This window comes from Podarcis cretensis, assembly GCF_951804945.1.
Source record: "Podarcis cretensis genome assembly, chromosome: 1".
NCBI lineage: Eukaryota > Metazoa > Chordata > Lepidosauria > Squamata > Lacertidae > Podarcis > Podarcis cretensis.
The window spans coordinates 49,125,395-49,146,341 of record NC_137170.1 but is presented as its reverse complement, the minus strand read 5'-3'; the positions used below and the strand labels follow the sequence as shown (position 1 = coordinate 49,146,341).

The 20,947-nt window shown below is 44.2% G+C and overlaps 1 protein-coding gene across 3 annotated transcripts in view; it reads right to left on the bottom strand.

Annotated features, from left to right (window-relative positions):
- DCAF5 (DDB1 and CUL4 associated factor 5) overlaps window positions 1–20,153 on the bottom strand; it is a 42,249-nt gene extending 22,096 nt beyond the window's left edge. Inside the window, exons 1-5 of one of the 3 annotated variants that reach the window (XM_079946991.1) lie at window positions 19,496–20,153; window positions 10,685–10,828; window positions 9,128–9,164; window positions 7,884–8,023; window positions 3,489–3,618 (exon numbers count right to left, since the gene is read on the bottom strand). In XM_079946991.1, the coding sequence (XP_079803117.1) occupies window positions 3,489–3,618; window positions 7,884–8,023; window positions 9,128–9,164; window positions 10,685–10,828; window positions 19,496–19,709 (665 nt within the window). In that variant the 5' untranslated portion in view covers window positions 19,710–20,153. Of the gene's footprint in view, window positions 1–3,488; window positions 3,619–7,883; window positions 8,024–9,127; window positions 9,165–10,684; window positions 10,829–17,359; window positions 17,384–18,051; window positions 18,657–19,495 lie in introns of those variants that run through there. The other 2 variants (XM_079946993.1, XM_079946992.1) reach the window with 2 other exon arrangements.
- Between the last annotated feature and the right edge of the window lie 794 nt (window positions 20,154–20,947).

Below are 20,947 nucleotides of genomic sequence, written 5' to 3'. Positions count from 1 at the left end.
GCCCATGCCATGTCTTTTGCTGACACTGTACATGCATTCCATTTCTGAGAGGTTCTTTTATATCAGAACAGCACAGCAGGTTTGGATAGGAGTTGTGCACTGTTGACACAGGAAGCTGCCTTGCACCAAGTCAAGCCTGTGGTCCATTGAGCTCAGTATTGCCTATGCTGACTGGCAGCAGCTCCCCAGCATTTCTGACAAGCATTAACTACGTTTGGACCAACCTAAAAACATTTTTGTAGTTAAGACTGGAGAAAGGGAAGCTCACGGCTGAGAGGAGAGAGGCTGGAAGATAGTATGCATGGTTGGAAGAAGCTTTTAACCACAATTGTTTTTAGAACATGTTAACTCTTTTAGAATGTTCTTGCTTTTTTATCGTTTATCTGTTTGCTACTCTGGAGAGGAAGGGGGACATAAATTCGATAAATGATTCCCACAATCCCTTTGTTGGCATCTGGAAGGAGACAGCAGGTGCTTTTACATGAGGGCTTATACAGCCAGTCCTCTTTCACTTTCCACACAGAACCTATTTTTCCTTTATCCCAAATCCTGTAATCCAGGGGTGGGGAACCTTCGGCCCTCCATATGCTCTTGAGCTACAATTCCTATAGCCCACAATCATCTGCAATGTTGTCTGGGGTTGATGGGAGTTAGAGTTTAACAACATCTAGGTGGCCACAGGTTTCTCACCCCTGCTGTAACTCCTGCCATTACTACAAATGCACAGGGGTTTTTTTAACCTTCAAAGAAAGGCAAAAAGTTACCACTGCGTGGTTTCACACAATTTGCTATTTGTGTAAAAATGAGAGTACATAACATACAAACTTAATGTGGTCGCAGACCAGCATGAGATACAAACATGCAAATAAAATAAAGCTCATAAGACTTAAAGAAGAGAGGGATAAAGGAAAATAGTTAAAAGTGGTTATAACTCACATAAAGCAGATGGAGACAAAAGACAAGCAGTTAAAAGCAACTATAAGGGAGGGAATGTGAAGCAGCACAGGACTTGCATTATGGGCCTTCAGTTTAGGCCTGGTTTGTGACAAACAATCCTTTGACATACAGTATTTTTCCATGTATAAGACGATGCTTTTTGCTAAAAAAAATTAGGCAAAAATTGGGTGTTGTCTTATAAACAGATAGTGAATGCAGAGGGGGGACGTGCGATTAATGGCAGCAGCAAGCAGGAGATTGGCAGTGGCGATTGATCGGGTGACTGGTGGTTGCAGCAAGGCCTGCTGGCAATTGGCTGTGGCTATTGGGCAGGCGATTGGGCAGGTGGGCTGTTGGTGGCGGTAAGTGGGCAGACAATTGGCAGCAGCGGCGAGGTGTGCGATCGGCCGTGGCAAGCAATTGGCAGTGGTGTAAGCGACCTCCCCCACCCCCCCAAAAAGCTAAACAACTTAATTTCTTAATTTTGAGTTAAAAAAATAGGGGTTGTCTTATACAGGGGGGCGTCTTATACATGGAAAAATATGGTGTGTCCATCATGGCAGTGCAAAATCTAGCAACTGAGTATGTGACATCTGGGTTTTCATACTAGAATAGTAGGGAGATAAAAAGTCGTTCTGTACATCCTGGGAGTTTGTATAGTATAGGCAGGATGAACCTAGCTCGTATGTCTGTATAATATTAGCAGTGAAATTTAACATGCTTGTTATCACATTAAACGTTGGTGGCGCTGTGGGTTAAAGCCTCAGCGCCTAGGGCTTGCCGATCGAAAGGTCGGCGGTTCGAATCCCTGCGGCGGGGTGCGCTCCCGCTGCTCGGTCCCAGCGCCTGCCAACCTAGCAGTTCGAAATCACCTCCGGGTGCAAGTAGATAAATAGGGACCGCTTACCAGCGGGAAGGTAAACGGCGTTTCCGTGTGCGGCTCTGGCTCTGGCTCTGGCTCTGGCCAGAGCAGCGATGTCACGCTGGCCACGTGACCCGGAAGTGTCTCCGGACAGCGCTGGCCCCTGGCCTCTTAAGTGAGATGGGCGCACAACCCCACAGTCTGTCAAGACTGGCCCGTACGGGCAGGGGTACCTTTACCTTTACCTTACTGAGATTTTAAAACTGGCAGATTCAAGCCAGGAAGAGGCAAGAATGAAGAGGGGCACATTTTAAGCAAGGTAGTGGTGGAGGTGCAGGCAGGCAATGGAAGATACAGGGCGATGTAGATAGAGCCATGGTCTTCAGCTACATCGCTGCCCACATCATCCAAGTCTCTTCCAAAAAAGCAGAAATGACAGCATTATATCAATCTCTGTATGCAAGGAATGTAGAGCACTCTAGCTGGAAGCCAAAACATTTGATTACAAATGGCTGAGAGATTAAGTGGGAGGTCAGTGTTGCAACAGTTTAGGAGCGATATCGTCCAAATTCTCTATGAAACTTGAGTGAGCAAATCATGTCAACTACAGAAGAAAAATGACCAGCATGGAAGCACCCAGCATTATGTAGTGGAAGCATAGGGGTTCAATAGATCATTTAGTAAATTTCATTTGTTATAGAACAGGGCAAGGAGGAACAAATTTCAAACCCAGAAGAAAAACATACTTGCATTGAATTTCAGTGACAAGAAATGAGGACGGGACAGAATGAGGATGGGACAGTGGCGTAGCGTGGGTTGTCAGCACCCGGGGCAAGGCAAGTAATTTGCACCCCCTAACCCGTGGATTTGCGCCCCCTAACCCATGGATTTGCGCCCCCTAACCCTAACCCCCAGATGTTGTGCTCGGTGCGGCCGGCCCCCCCTGCACCCCCCCACGCTACGCCACTGGGATGGGAGACTGCTTAGTGATGCCCTCTTCACTAGCAGTTTTCAAAATAAAGTCTGGATAGACTATCACACTTGGAGCAGTTAATTCTGCTAGATGATCCATAGGTTCCTTCCATTCTGAAACAAAGTGATTTGAGAAACATATACAGAGCACATGGATACATCAACAAATTGCCATTAGGTGTGGAGAACTACTAGTCACGGAACTACTAGTCAAACATAATTTTCAACATAAAAATGTGGTCCATGGAAATTTCAAATACAAACAGCCCAGGCAGTTCAAAACTTATAGGGGCTATTGGTGAGCTGTAGGGAATTAAGAACTCAAAGCAATACCACATGCAGTTAAAAGCCTCAAAGCCTAATACAGATCAACCTGCTGCTCCTCTCTGAACCAAAGCTGCTACAGATTTATGTTCAATCACGGTCACACATATATCCAGTTTATCTGAAATGTTTCAACAGAGAAGCTAATATTACTTAGCTTTATAAACTAAGAAAAAATACACACTTAGAGAAGTTTCATTACTCCACATTACTGTTGTGGGGGGAAAGACCCACTCACCATTCTTTGCCTAATCAATCAATCCTGGCAATGAATGCTGGGTGGGTATTTTTTCCCAAAACATTACCAAGCACCAAGTTCAACTGAGTTCCAGAAGGAGCTTTTTTTCTGTCTTCCCAGTTTCACAAAACAACACATAAGAAAGAAGAGTCTTACCTTTGAGGCTTGCGAATGTCCCAGAGTCCTACACCTTCCTTTGAGTTGGCAGTGGCGAGTAACCTGGGCTCCACTGGATTGAACATCACACTGTGAAAGGCTGATGGATAATTAGCCAAGCAGAAGGGCTCTGTTAACAAAACAAGATAAGATCAATTTACTTTTAAAGGCACAACACCTCTTGTACAATGCTGACAGCTGGCTAAACTTTTTCTTAATGGGACATTTGTCAACCCTTTCAAGAATTTATTTAGTGTAGGTAGTCAGGTTTTATGCATCTTTCCCTAGCATTAAACAGAATTCCCACATACTAATTGGTAATTTGTGGCTCAGAAATGTACAGTGCTAGTGCACTGATGAAGTAGTATCTACTACAGAAACAATTTTTTACTAAGTGGGAGATCTTGGAACTCTGACAGAGTGGAAAATATTTTAATTTAGATATGTGTCTTATTGAAAGAGTTTTAAATGAATTACTTTAGTATAATCCATAAACATTGCATTTACTAGCACACAAAACATTGCGGTAGTCCACAAGGGAACTTCTCGTAAGTTCTTGACATTCCATCTAATTAAAACTAGATTATGGCATTAAAAGTAATGTGACACTGAAACCATTTCAATAGAGTAGAGGTTTTTCAACAGTTTTATTTCATGAGTTTAATGTGCTACAACAAGCAAGTGTAGCTGCCCCATCAACATCCTAAGGCTGGAATTACTTGTCCAAGTTGCCGAGAGAACTCTGAATCCCAAATATCTTTGCCAAATCCATACACTTTCCTTGTTACTCAGTTTCCAGCATTCCCGCCATTCTACCAAAGGCTTGTTTGTAATAAAATCCTTAATGTCTAGCATTTCTAAATATAGGTCAAGATCTAGGATTCAATGAACAATTGCTTCCTTATTTGACCCATTTATTTTCATCCGCTAAATCATCACAGGCAGATTTCACTCAGATGACAAAAAAAATTTCCTCATTGCACAAATCCCTTCACCACTGAAGACACCCATATTTAAAATTGTGAATTAACAAACCATAGTACGTGACCTCAGATGACACAAGAAGTTGTAGCTAGGCAAAAGTAGTTAGGCAAAAAATAAAGAAGGTGGAAACTTCTGAACTACTCATGCTTGTGCTGAAGGAAGTCAGGAGCTGGGGGAGCATGCGACGCTAAGCTTCGCTGCAGCTTATTCACTGGCTGAGACAGATGGGAGTTGGGAGTCCAACAAGCTCCAGAGGGAAACAGAATAGCCACACCTAGTCTACAGAAATCTTCAAACCTCAAGGATCCACAGATCCATCTTGACATTACAGGCAACTCCCAATTTATGTGTTGGTTACGTTCCAAGGCACCACGCGTTTAAGTGAAATTGTGTATATTTGAAACATCATAGAAAAAGCCTGCAAACACCCTGTTCCACCCCTGCCCCATTCTGTGGCGTTTTCAGGTCACTTCTGGATTTGGCACAATGTGCATACATCAGACGCATCTAAAATGGTCACTGCCTGTGTTTACAGGGACCTATGATGGAGATGTTCAAATATCTAAGAGCTGTCATGTGGAAGATGGATCAGACTTGTGTTCTGCTTTGCCAAAGGGCAAGATTAGAACCAATGGGTAGAAATTGCAGGGAAGCAGATTTTAGTTAGGAGGATGAGAAACTTCCTAATGAACAAGAGCTATTAGAAAGTGATCAAGCTAAGCTGCCTCGGGAGGCAGCTCCCTTTCTACTCTGAACAAAAGCAACTCTGTTATGCATAAATATATTCAAGGGCCATCTACTCCCCTCTACTCTCTTTTCACTAGTCCCTAAATCACTCACAGTTGGAGGCATTTTGTACCCATATGTATGGTATCCTAATAGCAGCTTCCAAGAACATCGTAGAAAAGATCTTATTGAGTTGAACTTTCAACTAAATGAGGAAATTCAAGAATTCACACATGGCTTCTACACAACCCCTGTCCAAAACCCAGCGAGTTAAATTCAACAGAGTCCTCTGCAGATCAATAGGCAAGTTTCCAGTTTACAAAGCACAGGGAGCAATTGTAAATGCTCAGCAAATCATTCTGAAAATCAGTGCATGAAAAGACTTAAAAGCAGAGGTATATCCCAGGCAGACACAATTCTCCTTGGGCCTATGCCCAATGAACCAGCCTATACAATACTAAAGTAATCTTTGGAAGCCGTCCTCTAGGTGACCCAACTTGGTTGTGATTATCTTCCTTTGCTTTTCCTGGACAGGCTTTAACATGTCATTAACATTTTATTCAGGTTTTCAAAACTCTTACAATTAGCAACAGTTCTCCCTTCATCCCCGCCCCCAATCCAATAAGATTAGTTCCCCCCCCAACACAAAATTCAGTGCACTTATATTCCTAGGATTATGATGATTATTTTTTGGCCCAAGGTACAGATGTTTCATTTTCCCAGGCTTTTTAAATCTCCACTGATACTGGCTTAGAGTACAAATGGTCCTGCTCTTTTGTTCTTGTGGGAGTTTCATTTCATTTCATTGGTTTTTATTAGTGTCAGCTGCCCTAGAAATACTTGTAAAATCAAATAAGACTCCACCACAACAGGGATAAAGCAATCCATTTCACCCTTTAACACACTCTAGAGATGTGAAGTTTCTGGAAATCTCAAAGCCACGGGGCAGGGGTGAAAAGAGGACCTTTCCCCTTCAAGAACACAGATAAATTCCAGGATGATTTAAATAAGGTGGTACCTCGGGTTACATACGCTTCAGGTTACAGACTCCGCTAGCCCGGAAATAGTACCTTGGGTTAAGAACTTTGCTTCAGGATGAGAACAGAAATCATGCTCCGGCGGCACGGCAGCAGCAGGAGGCCCCATTAGTTAAAATGGTGCTTCAGGTTAAGAACAGTTTCAGGTTAAGAACGGACCTCCAGAACGAATTAAGTACTTAACCCGAGGTACCACTGTATATGCAATGCTAATTTTAAAGCAGTAAAACAAGTGAAGGTTTAATACAAAAATTAGCATTGCATATACAGTGGTACCTCGGGTTAAGTACTTAATTCGTTCTGGAGGTATCATTTTAAGTTTGCATATAAAATTGCACTATTTAACGTATTTTTTAAAAATTTTACAGAGCAATCCTATGAATGTTTATACAGAAGTATAGTGGCACTTACTCCCAGGTAGGCACATATAGGCTTGAAGCCTCAGAAGTATAAATGGCTTAGTTATGTAGCAAGGTGTCTGCAAGGTGGGAAGTTCAACTAGATGGGAAGGGTCATGCCAAAAGGACAGCATATGCCTCATTCTTCCTTCAGGTATCTCCAAATGAGATCAAAGATCACCAGAAGGTGGCAAGCAGCAACTCACAAGCAACTAAGGTTCTAGGTGTTCCCCTCATGAAGATATGAAGATGACAACACCTCCTAGGTGTACAAATGCATCCTGAATTTGCATATTGTCTCTGTCTGAAGCATATATAAGAATGATGACTCTCGAAGAAGTTAAATCAGTAATGATACACTGGGCAAGAGATTTTGGTTATAATATACAGTTTTCTTCATGGGAAAAGTTATGGAAAGAGGATTTGAAGTTTACAGCCTGCTGTTCGCTGAAAGAAAACTATATGAAAATGATGTACCGTTGATATTTGGCATCTAGTAAAATTGCGTAAATGTTTAGAACCAGTTCAAATGTGTGCTGGAAGTGTAAAAGGAAAGAGGGTACATTTTATCACATGTGGTGGTCATGTGGGGTAGTAAAAGCTTTCTGGGAAAGGATATATGAGGAGCTGAAAAAAATGTTTAAGGTAACTTTTGTTTAAAAAAAAAACCAGAGGCTTTTTTGTTAGGCATTTTAAGTGTGGAACTACCAAAAGAAAATAAAAGACTGTTTATGTATTCAACGACAGCAGCAGAATGGTTCTTGTCCAGAGATGGAAAGAAGAAGTACCAACCAGAGAAGAGTGGCAGACCAAGCTGATGGAATATGCAGAAATGGCTAGACTGATGCGAAAGATCAGAAATCAGGAAGACCAAATATTCTTAAAAGACTGGAATAACCTTCTAACATATTTGAGAGACCATTGTAAACAGGTGAAATTATTAGCAGGAATACAATGACACTTCTAAAGTAACATGGATTGTGGATACTATGATTATATAATAGATTACAGTAAAGCATTTCATTATTTATAAAAAATAAAACATTTCAAAATAGTCCCCCCAATATTCCCAAAATGTTCATTTTTTTCTGTTGGAAAGTATGAACAATGTCCTCAGAAAAGTGGGGAGGGAGACTAGAAGGGTAGTCTTTCTCCCTCTCCCTCTGTTTTTTTCTGGACTTTCACATCTCAGGACTAATTCCCTCCAATAAGAGAGCTCACCACCATTCACACTCAAACATAGCCCTCACCTCCCTGCGAAGACTCTCTGATATCCCAAATGAGAACTCTGCCGTCATCAGATGAGCTTGCAAAAACGTTATCATTCACGGGACTCACAGAGAGCCCATACACTGCATCTTCATGGGCAAATACATCCAAGGTTTCACCGCTGAAAAAGACACAGACATCTGTTTTTCATCTTTCTCATTTAAGGCTGGGCAGGACAGTCTGCCAGGTAGTACTGAAAAATGTTACTTGAAAATATGTAAAGTCCATTATCCTGTATGAGTAGCAGTAGATAGAAAATATAACAGTAGAGATTTGGAGATTGAACAGTGCAACCCTATACATGTCCACTAACATTGTCCCATGGTTCCAGGTAAATGAGGGAAGGGTTGTAGCCTACCCCTGGAATTGTATGCACACTTACTTGGAAGTAAGCCCCATTGAAATAAGCCCAACGTATCGTGCATAGAATTGGGCTTTAAGTTAGCAGGAAATATCAACACACATGGGGCCTGGTATACAAAGTGAATATTTTTGGTCCTATACACCTGGCAGAACTTATTTCCCCACACCATCCATAAATATCACTAGTTCTTTAAACTCAGATGTTTTAAAAACTGCTTGTGAATCTGCCCCCAGGATAGGGACGGTTAAATATAAAAAAGGAAAGAAAGAAAGAAAGAAAGAAAGAAAGAAAGAAAGAAAGAAAGAAAGCACATACATTAAGATCTCTTCAGATCAGGGTCTTTGGCTATTTTACATTATTTGGGAAGGCTGCAGCTCTAAACCCTTACCTAGAAATAAGCCTCATTGAATTCAACAGGACTTACTTCTGAGTAGACGTGGTTAAGATTCTGCTGTATAACTTAACAAACAAGCCTAAAGGCTCTGATACAGTTTTTCCATAGTATGTTATCTAGTAACCATATCAAGAGGAAAGACAAGAGGAGGAAGATAAAATATCAGGAGGAGAAAGCAGTAAATAGAAGACAAACAAGAATGGGTGTTCGCATAGGCTTTCAGCCAACATGGTCAGGATTAGCCAACATTGTGCCCTCCAGACGCAGCTCTACTGTCAACTCTCATTAGCCTCAGCAAGCATGGCCAATGGTTAGTGATGGCGGGAAATGGGACTCCAGCAACATCTGGAGGTCACAATGTTGGCAACCCCTGTATTAGTGAAAATGTCATACAACAACCGGTTAGCATTTAGGAAACAAACACACACACATCAAGAGTGTTCAGGCATTGCGGGAAATGCATTTACCTGTCAACGTCATGGAGCAACACTTGTTCATCATTACCTAGATGAAGAAACAGAATTTTATAGCATATTAGTAATGAAAATTGAGAAATAATGTGCTTGCAGTTTTCATTTTGCAATAAAAAAAGATGAAGGAAAAGACATGAGCCTGCTACTTTTTTCTCACGGCAGGACAAGGTGTCCAGGGTAAAATTCCTCCCAATTCCCTGCTTGCTTGACTTGGACACACCTAGTAGCAGAAATGAGATGACGTTTGTCTGGGAGAAGAAGCGCAGGGAAGAAGTGCTTGCTCGCAGTGGTAGACCTGGGGAGGTCTCAAATTTCAGTGGCGCCCTGTGCAACACCAAACTTCAGCACTTCCCCACCTCTTGGACTCCATTCTATATCATAGTGGCAGCACCTCCCACCCAAGTGCTCATTCTTCAGACCTCCGCAATATCGCCCTCTGCCTGGTTCCAGGGTTAGGTGCTAGTCCCCATTGAGTGGGGGAAAGTGTCTGGGAAATAAGAAGCTCAAGCATTCCCCCAGCCTACTTACCCTCCTGGTCCTGCCAATGCCATCACATTACATGCTAGAGGAAAACACAGGATCAGGACTCCTGTTTGCTGCTCATCATTGGTGTTGCCTGTCTCTGAATCGACAGCCTAACTAAAGGCTGCCTAGCCTATGGCATGCCGGCCATATCCAGTCCCACCACCAAGATTTTTGTGACTGCCCCCCAAGACTACTCCTTAAATATTTATTTTTTTAACAACTTTTTATAGTTTTTAAAACATTACTGACAGCTCTTTGCAGATCCCCAGCATCAAAACCTTCTGTGTGACCTTCCAAGCCCCCTACCACAGTTCTTCTCACACCCAGTTTGACACTCTGGGAATACCCACTCTGACATGCAGCTCCTAAAGGATTGATGATCATGGGTCAGTTCAGCCCCAAACAGTTAAGCTATCCCAGCCTAGCTAAAGTCACATGATTATTTTTTTATCCAGCCCAAGCATACGCTAGTTGCCTTTCCTTACCACATGCCCCTCTTGCATATTAAGTGTGATATAGCCCATCCACACAGAATGGATTTAGAGGATAGGACAATCTTGCTGAGCAGAAGAACTTGTTCTTCATCCTCGCTTGTCTATATTTATTCATGCACTCTTCAGTGCCAACCTGTTATGGAGAACTGCACCAGGGGTGGATAGTGGGTGGAGAAGTGTCCTGCTGATGTTCTCCTCCTTTTAAAATATGGTGGTGGTTATATGTTATCTGAGGCAGGCAGCATATTATATTCCAAGTGACAGGCAGCATCCAGCAGAGTCTCTGAGACTCCCACAGCCACTGCCCAAATAGCAATTCACAGGCTACCTGGGAGGAGGAACACCATTCTCCCCGATCCATAATATTATGCTCAGAAAAGGCAGCATTCTCTCTGCAGGGATTGTTGTTGGGATGCCAAGCCTACACAAGTGAAAGACCAAAAGTATACTGCAAAGAAAATAAATTCACAGAAAGGTCATGAAACCCTAATTTTCCATTGAAGATGTTCCCCTTGAAGCTTTTCTTCCTTACCTCCAGAAAATACTCTGGTGTTGCCACTATTAAAAGCTAGGCAGAAGATGTTCGAATGGTGTTCCCCTTTCAGCTGAACAGGCTTGACTCTGGAGTGGATGGCTTGTTCCATATGCCACAGTAGAACTCGGCGGTCATCTCCACCTATGTGGGAGAGTGGAGAAAAACAGCACTATAAGCACCTGCATAACTTCTGCTGGAACCAGCATTTACAACACGAAGTCCAAATTACGGAGCCTCTATTGCTGTAGGACTATGAACAGCCCCATTATAAGCAAAATCTCTTAACTGTAGCTCAATGTTTTTCCAGAAAGAAGCTATCATATACTACAATTGCATCATCTGTGATTAGAGACAAGAGTCAACATGACCACATATTGTATTTATTGCATTTATATCCTTCCCTTCCTCCAAGGAGCTCACTATTAACATATATGGTTCCCCTCTCCAAGTTTTTGTCCACAACAGCCCTGCGATGCAGACTTGAACTCCAGCTTCCCCATTCCAGGTCTAACCACATCATACTAGGAAACACTTTTCAAACATGCACCATGATTAAGTGAAAAGCTTTTAAGGTAAATTAGCTCCCAAAACAATTAAATCATGGATATCTGCAATGTGCTCAATGGAAGAAACAAAAGCCTACAAAATCCTCTGACAACCTCAGGCTACAATTTGAGGAGACTTGAGAAAATTAAGGTTTTACTACTGGGCTTGTACTTAATCTCCAATCTTGCCCTTTTAAGTAGACTTGTTATGAACTGAATATACTCGGATGTGTTTACATAGCTTGCCAGAATAATAAATCCAAGCAGCAAGTCCAAGGATATACTTGTGAACACATCTCATCTATTTACAGGCATAATTGTAACTCCAAACAGTGCTTCCAAAGATGTCCCCAAAGATGGAGTGTTTGGAAGTGAGACTACAAGTCTATTTCAGCTTTTGGACATAGTTATATCCCTAGTGTATCAACAACTGTTTGCCACAGGTCTATCTACTTGCACAAGTGAAGTAACAGTATCACTCTATTCTGCCTTGGTCAGACCCCACCTGGAGTACTGTGTCCAGCTCTGGGCACCACAGTTTAAGAAGGATATTGACAAAGATGACAAAGGGTCTAGAAGCCAAGTCACCCCCATTGTTCAGCCCAGACAGTGAGATCCAGCACCAAGGGCCTTCTGGCGGTTCCCCCACTGCGAGAAGTGAAGCTACAGGGAACCAGGCAGAGGACCTTCCCAGTAGTGGTGCCCACCCTGTGGAATGCCCTTGAGGTTGCCCCAGCTACTCTGGGTGGCTTCCAGCATATATAAAAACAAAGTAAAACATTAAAAAGCTTCCCTATATAGGGCTGCCTTCAGATGTTTCCTCAAGGGACTCTCCTTTATTTGAGGTTTTCAGAGAGATTAGATTACCATCTGTCAGGGATTCTTTACTTGTGATTCCTGCCTAGCAGGGGTTTGGGTTAGAGAACCCTTGGGATCCCTTCCAACTCTAAAATTCAATGATTCTAGGTTGGCCATGTGTTCTACTGTACAGAGGACAGTGTACTGAACTGTAAGTTACATGGATGACTGCTGGACAGAAGTCATGGGTGTGACCTTGGTGCACTGTTCTTTAAGGAATAGCTGTGTTGAAGAATTTGAGAGAGGCAGAGAGACTGGTGACCAAGGCCATTCAGGTGCCTTACCAGAGCCTGAACAGACTGAAAATGGTCCATATAATCCAGGGGTCGGCAAACATTTTTTAGCCGCAGGCCAGTCCACTGTCCCTCAGACCTTGTGATGGGCCGGAGAAGCGGCACCGGGGAAGGGGGAGCTGGAAGAAGAGGTGAGGGGGGCACGTAGTCGTCCTCCCCACCCCCACCCACTGCGCTTACCTTCCCAGGGGTCCACCACCGCTGCTGCTGCTGCTGCTGCTGCTTCTTGTGGGTAGACAGAGGGAGCTCATCCGCTCCGCTCTCTGGCCCACAGGAGCCCCAGGGCATCAGTGGCAGAGGGAAGATGAGTGGCGTGAAAGGGCTGGCTCCGGAGAGGAGCTGCTTAAAATGGCGCTCAGCCAGCCCAGCCCAGCCCAGCCCCCTTCCTCCTCTAGGCAGGGAGGGGAGAAGCCAGGAGGAAGGAGGGAGGAGGGGGCGCAGCGGTGTGTGTGAGGGGGGGGAATGGCACAGCCCAAATGAACAGAATCCCCACGCAGATCCACGAACAGTCTGCAGGCCAGATCCTGAAGGCAACTGGGCCTGATCTGGCCCACAGACCTTAGTTTGCCAACCCCTGATATAATCTACTTCTTCCAAGCACTCTTATAGCTGGACTGCCATGATGATCCTGAGCACCTTGCTTAAGAAGGGACAACTAACAACTGGGTGATGGTTGCTTAACACTTCTGGGTCCAGGGAGGTCCTCTTAAGGGGGCATCCCACTGCTTATCTAAGGGCCAGTGGTACCTCCTGCACCTGTACTGAGGCATTCACTACTCTCTGCACCCACTGAGGAAAACTCCTCTGGCTCACCTGTATAAAATGCACTTAAGTATATTCCTCAGGAAAGATGTTAACAGTGCACATAGAAATCAAGGGAGATTTCAAGATTTTTAAGTAGATAGGATTGAGCATTAGTTCGTCTGCTCTACCTCCCACCCCACCCCCCAAAAAAATCCCAAACACACCCCAGTTAGGATTAAGAATGCTCAGTGGACACAAAATGCTGACTTCCTGTTGCCGAGGGGGTTGGACGAGGGGTGAGGGGGAATGGAATGGAGTGGAGTGGCTGGACCTCTGAACAGAAGCAGCTCATGCTGCAACATTTCATTGTAGGGCCCCACTTAAAATTCTTATATTCTTCATATGGAATTAGGCTGTCATTCCTTCTGTGACAGGGAGCTGCTCTAGGAATGGAGTGATAATGTTTTCACACAGAGAAACAGTTCAGTTATGAGGCTATTTGTACATCTTTCAAGATCAATATTGTTCCAAATTTCTCAGGAAGAACTCAGGACTTTTGTGGATTGATCTAGGAAAGGCAGATAGGAGAATGGGTAAGAATGGTAGAACTTGGAGACTGTCAAAATTTGAGAGAGAGAATGGGAAGGGTGGGGAAATCAAGAGAGCAAGATAAGTGTTTTGAAGAAAGATGTTGCTGGGGTGGAAAGAGAAAACAACAGCTGTTTGATGTGGTCAAACCAGCTGCAGATAATTCTAGCAGAAGAATTCTGGGTTCAATTAAGAAGGTAAAGATTGGAATAGAAAAGACAAGTAAAAAGATAACAGTTAACATGAGAAGCCTAAGCACATTCTGTTCATTAGAATACGTTGCTACACTTTTCATTAAGAATTTGTCTATATCAAGTAAAGAACTAACCAATTTACACTCTAATAAAATTAATAGCTCCAAATAGATAAAATTCACTTTTGAATATTAGTACCATCTCCTTTTCATTTCTAAAGAATATAGACTGCTGCAAATTTACCAAAGGTTGTCATATTTGAAACCTGCTCATGTTTCACAGAAGGGACAGTCATAACCAGAATATTACTTTAAGGCAAATATTCTAAGGTGTGCTTTTAAGGATGCATTGAATCAAGCCCTAAAAGTAGTCTAACCCTTTTATTTTATTCAGGATAAAGGAAACCTATTCACTTTAGAAGAGCCTAGTAACAAGTTTAGGAAGTGGGCAACTTTTCTGTCAAGTAGACAAAAGAGAGGCACCATGTGGAATAATGGCTCATGCGTGACTAGGATGGAGGAAACTTAAGTTCAAATCCCTACTTGGCCATGAAACTTATTGGGGCAGTCAAATACACCCAGGCCAACCTACCTCAACCTACCTAAAATAGGAAGAAGGAAAACTATGCTGGCAGAAGTGTGCCAAGGGTCCCTTAAGCCCTTGGCAATAAGCTGTATTGGCACCCCCCCCCAAAAAAAAAAACCACTTTACTGCAGAGAAAGCCTGTGTTTGATCTCACTGCAACAGTGGCATTGCATCACCAAGCACATATACATCATACACTCCGTAGCCCGGGTAGGTGATTTTTGCACCCTGCTCCACAGGGGCCAGTTTCATCAACCCCTAGATACACCTCTGCATGCTCGCCACTCTGAACTCCTTAGAGGAAAGGTGGATTCAAATGTAGTAGAACAGCAGCAGTCAACAGACATTAAACATCAAGGAAAAATAAAGTTACCAAAGGAGAGCAAGATGGCAGCTGGGGAACCAAAGGTAACTAAAGATACAGGCCAGGAAAAAGTAGGCTTTGAGGAGGTATTTAAGAAGGACAAAGCAGTATGCCAGGAGGGACAGAACACCCCCCCCAACATCCATGGGTGGGCAGTGCAATGATTGGAGAGGGGAGGGCAAACTGGAGGTTTTTAGACAATTGGTAAGAGTTGAATAACGAAGGTCATGTGCAGGGATATCACCTGAACTAAGGCAGGAGATGGAGCAAGGCTACAGAAACCTCTGAAGTTAAAGGCTTTGTACTAGATATGCGAGAACCAGTACTGTATAGGGATCTCAAGTGAGTTGCCTCATGGTCCGACAACTGTGGAGGAGGACAAGGGTCCAGTACATTTACTAGCTGGGCAGTTCAGAGAGTGTCTGCAAGTGAAATATCCTGTCATATTTGTACAGGGGGGAAAGGCTATACCTGCCAACAGTCCTCTTCTATGCAACAAATATTCCACAAACCATAGTCTTGTGAATCTGGTCTCTAAATAAAATGTGTGTTTTCCCATATATTTGAACCTAATTATCCAAACTGCAGCCATACTCTTTTCAGTGGAGAGTCCACATTTTTTGGATACACTTCTACAACAAGTGATGAATGTTTGAAGCCAAAACCCAGTATTCGTTACAGTTCTGTCCATAACATTCAGATACGCTCAAAAGTGTATAAATGCTGCTAGTATGTTTTAATATCGATACTGATATATCATTGATAAATAAATTAAATATTATTAAAATATTAAATATTAAATAGCCTTATTTCTGCTATTGAGAGGGGAAAGGGTTTGCAATCAAGGCTAGTTTTATGCACTCTCCTCTCCTGAAAAATCATAATCCCACAATCTATTCACCCTCTTCATTCACATACTGCATAGTACTCCATCCACCCCAGTTTTGGGAGCTGCAGCTGATGGAACCTGCAATTACCTAAATATGATTACTATGTATTACTTAGTTAATCACAACAAAGCAGCCTTTGAATAATATTGAAAATAGGGCAGGAGTAGTTTAGGATTATTGCCTCTTATAGGTAGATTAGCTTGTGTTTAAAAGTTGGTGAACATTTTCCTACCAATAATCAGGGACTAAAAACAAGATTCTAAAGGGTTAATCATATTGCACATCAAACAGCAGCTTTCATCCACACACCAAGGCTGGTTTTTTTTTTAGAGGGGGTGGGGCGGGGTTGTAGACAACTTCCAGAATGAAACAGTTGTTTCTTTAAATATAGATCACACATCTGAAGTAGTGAGGGCTCACTTGAAATCTCTATTAACATGTCTTCTAAACTTGGAGCTTCCACAATAATGATGGGCATTGAACTTGTTTATTTCTGAAAGCACTTTAGCTCTGGCATGTTAGTAGAATATGGAATATCCTGAGATGTAGTAAAGCAATAAAGATGTCATTTTCATTAAAACAATGAGTTTGTCTTTTTCCACTTTAAAACCTCTCACGCTTCACAAAAACTGTTCCTTCCGAGCACCCACACTGTGTCTTTTACCATATGCAAATTTAAGTCACTTGAAAGCTAGACAAAATGAAAATTAGCTAATTTTTTAATCTGTTCACCTTAGATTAAAGCCCAGTTAAATCAAATGGAACATAATTATTGCTAGAACAGTAATAGCAGAAATACCGTTTGATATTGAGAGAGATTACCTTCCAAGCAGAGGACTATAAAGGGCTAAGCTATGGACTCAGACAGCCTGAGGCAAATAATTTGTGCTAGTTTCCATTTCATATCTGAGAAGTGGAAACAGTGACCCTATCACAGCATGTTATGAGTGCATTGAAATATATTTAGGAAAAGGGTTACAGCTCCATAGTACAGAACACACTTTGCATGTAGAAGGTCCCGGGTTAAATTTTTGGATTCTCCAGGCAGGGCTGGAAAAGACTTTTGCTGGAAACCCAGGAAGAAGAAGAAGAAGAGTTTGGATTTGATACCCCGCCTTTCACTCCCTTTAAGGAATCTCAAAGCAGCTAACATTCTCATTTCCCTTCCTCCCCCACAACAAACACTCTGTGAGGTGAGTGGGGCTGAGAGACTTCAAAGAAGTGTGACTGGCCCAAGGTCACCCAGCAGCTGCATGTGGAGGAGCGGAGACACGAACCCGGTTTCCCAGATTACGAGACTACCGCTCTTAACCACTACACCACACTGGCTCTCCATTCAGCGTTGATGGCTCTGAGCAATATGGACCAATGGTCTGACTCACTGTAAGGCAGCTTCCTATATTTCCTTTATTATGCCACTATTCAGGATCTCAAAACAATTGATAATATATACAAATACAACATTCAAAATCAGCAGTCATACACTAAAATAGATTATCCACTCATTATAATAGATTAATACTCCTCCCCTACCCACTACATAAGCACACTCCCTAAAAATACTCAGGCAGAATGCCCGCAGGAGCTATAATTATATTAGCATTCAAGTACCTGGTCCAAAAAAATATTGGTGCCAGGCAAGCCTTCCCGAGGAGAGCAGTTCACAAATGGGTGGGGGCATCCCTGAAAACACCCATGCTCTTGCTGCCGTCCTCCATACAAAGAGCCTCCGATGATGATCTTAGGATCTGGGGAAGCTCATATAGGAAGAGGCCATCTGCAAGCTGTTGGGGTCCTGAGCTGTGTAAGGCTTTATAGGTTAAAACCAGTCCTTTGAACTGGGCTTGGAAACAAACTTGGAGCCAACGCAGCTAGGCCAGATCTGGTGTTTTATGTCCAGATCACTGGTTAATGTAAGCTGCAGTTTCCAAACAACCTGCAAAGGCAGCCCAATTTATAAAAACAGTAATGTAACCTAGAGATTACAGGAGCATAGGCTACTGATGCCAGGCTATGCCCATCCAGATGAGGCCAAAGCTTATATAAGGCACTTGAAGCCAGAGAGGCTTCTTGTCCCTCCAAAATGATTATAGAATTTAAAAGTAAAATGCCAAAACCCTTCTTTGCGCTTAGCTCAAATTAAAGGCAGTAGAAAGAGCAAGGTCCCCCTTTGCCTCAGTTTCCCTTTCTTCCTTTTGAAGAAAGGGTTTGCTGTGTCAGAATTGCCTTCAGACTGCAGGTGCAACAAGCCTTCAGAGTGGAAAAAGAGGGAAAGGGCTCCTTTAACACTGATTATTAGTTACCAATTAAACAGGCTTCAGCCACTGGGCCACTTTCCAAGCCGGGACAGGTTAAAGAGAGAAGGCACTCGAGTGGATGAAGCCGCCAAGTATGAGATTATAAATGGTGTAGAGAACCATTTGGTGGTAGTTATTCCGGATTAAGCATCCTTGTGCATCTTGACTCTCCTATCCGTGGCCTACGTTTCCTCCTCGAGGAGAGGGAGATGCAGGCGAGGGCTGCCTCCCTTTGGCCACCTGTCAAGACACCCCCAGCCACGGCTGCGAGAGAGGGAAACCCCGACTCCGAAACACACACACGGGAGAGACACTTCGCAAGGGCTGCGATGTGCCACTCGCGTGTCGCCCTCCCCTCCCTGGATAGGCCATCGATTCCCAGGCCTGTCGCTATGAGGAGCTCAAGGAGAGCGAGGCCTGCAGCTCCCACTCAAGCCCCGGCCTGGAGTTAGCCATTTCCTCTCAGAGCGGGGAGCGGCGGCTATAGCGGGGCAGGCGGGAGAGGGAGACGGATCTGGCCCACCTCCCGGGGGTCTGCCCCTGATTCCAGCCGCAGATAGGGGGCGGCAGGCCGAAGGGGTTATTATTCCCTGGGCCCCGTCCTGAAGGGGCGCCTCCCTACGCCCCCCCCCCACACACCGGGCGCAGCTCTCGCGTCAACTCCGAGGCTCCCCGACACCTGACAGCAGATCTCCCTCCCCATAAGGAAGCCCCCCCCCCAACACACTCTTCCCCAGTTAAATTATAACCGGGGGGGGGGAATACGAAACGAGTGCACTACCCCTTTCCAGAAAGGCGCTGCGCAAAATAAAATCACCCCGCAGTTTTAAAATAAACAAGTGCCCCCCCGCAGTGCTGCCCCCTCCCTGAATTAGCCAGCTGCCTTCAAAACCACACACGCCCCATTAAGTGGAGGGGGGGGGGAACAACGGATCCTTCCGGATCCGGCCACAAAAACCGACCCCGGTCTCCATTTGGGATGTGTTGCGTCTCTCGTTATTTACTTTTGTCATTTGCCCCTGGGATTCCTTCGGGTCTTTATCCATTTTGTTCCCAATCACCCCCGACACTAGGAGGACTAGGCAGCCAGTTATTAATATACATCGGTTTTTATCTCTCTCTTAAAAAAAAACCTATCAAGCCTCGCAGAGTAGCCGACACTTTCTGATTGGGAAGACGAAACTTCCACTCCCACAATCCAGACCGCCACCATAAACATGACTTGGGGTGGGGAACAAAAACAACCCCCCTAAAAAACCTGTCAACCATTTTAGATCTCTATTTGGGAAACATCGGGGGTGTTTGTGTGTATAGGAGGGAGAATACGCCTCTCAACGCCGCTATGGTCGTCTTCCGATGCGGGCTCGCGGATGCGGGCGGGGTGGGGGGTGGGGGAGAGAAGAGAAGAAGAAAATAAAAATTGGGGAGGGAGGGGGAGGGGTTGCATTACCTGAGACCAGCCACTGGCCTCCATTGTTGGAGAATTCAATGGCATTGACACAGCCGAAGTGGCCCAGGAGATCCTTCTTGTAGAGGTTTCTACAGCCTCGCAGGCGTCTCCTCTGAAAGTCCTGGGTGAGCAGGGGGTCTCCCTGCAAGCCCCTCTGGGACAAGAAGCCCACCACTGACCTCATGTTGCCCCCCAGATCAGCTCGCCTTCTCATGCTGCTGCTGCTGATCCCCCACCACCCCCTCGTTGCTCGGCTGGCTCACTCCCTCTGCCTTCTCCCCGCCTCCCCCCCCTCCTTCTTGTTATGGTTATGATGATTTTTCTTTAGCCAGCCATAGCAGGGGAGAGGTGTTAGACACTCCGTTGCTTCCTGATCCCCTTTAAACTCCTCCCCTGCCTCGCAGCAGCGGCGGCGGCGGCGGCGGTAGCAGCTGATCCACAGCTGCAGCCCCTTTCCTAATGCGATTCCTCGGCCGGCTGCTGCCCTGGACTGAACGTTGATCGGGGGTGTCAGTGGCTTTGGAGGTTTGGACTGTGGCTCTTGTCTCACTTGCCCCCGATCCCAGGCGGAGCCCCCAAACCCCCGCTTTTTAAATAAAGATAAGATATTTACGCTGCCTAACTTCTTATATCAGTCGCCTTCCCCTCCCCACAAGAACAATCTGCGGAAGTACATCCCTCTCCCGCTAGGGATCAACGTGTTATTGGATCCACTTTTATTTTAAGGGGCTGCAACAGCGGGAAGGCGCTAGATCGCGCTTGGGTGGGGCCAGTGGAGGGAGAAGGAGATGGGGGTGACGACGACGACGGTGAACCTGGAACTGCCGATGCACCTCCCTCGGGCCCTTCCTCATAATAATTTAAAGCAACACTTAATTATGAAGTTGGACAGACGTAATAAGAGGCAGCCAGGTTCAAACTCCCTGCTGGAGTTTGATCTCTCTACCATCATCAAAGCCTATCCGAGGACTGAAATCGGAAATAAGATTGATTTGCTGTGCCAACATTAGCCTGTTCTCCCTGAGCCTTATTAGAAATGAAGTGGAAGAAACTTTGGGGAAAGAGTGTGCTTCCCGGATTTTCTGGTTTCTTTCTAATCCATCTCTTGAGACAGTTGCTAGCATTTAATATATTCCCCGTAGATAAAATGGAAACATGATAAGTTTGTTTTGGATCACCAAAGGATCTTCTTAAAATCTCCAGTATTTCATCTGTTCAAAGGGCTTCTTAGAAATTGATTCAGACAAAGCAGATTCGAAGAGAAAGGGGTCAATGGGGAACACGTTTTGAAGGCATTAGCTAGAAAGAACAATAAATGAAGACAAGTTTGACATAGGAACTAATCTAAAGTGTACATAACTCTTCTTTCTTAAGCAGTACATTCAAGGAATGCCACTGGTTTTGTAGAACAGTGGATTTATTTATCAATTCAATTTTAGAGAAGATTAAAAA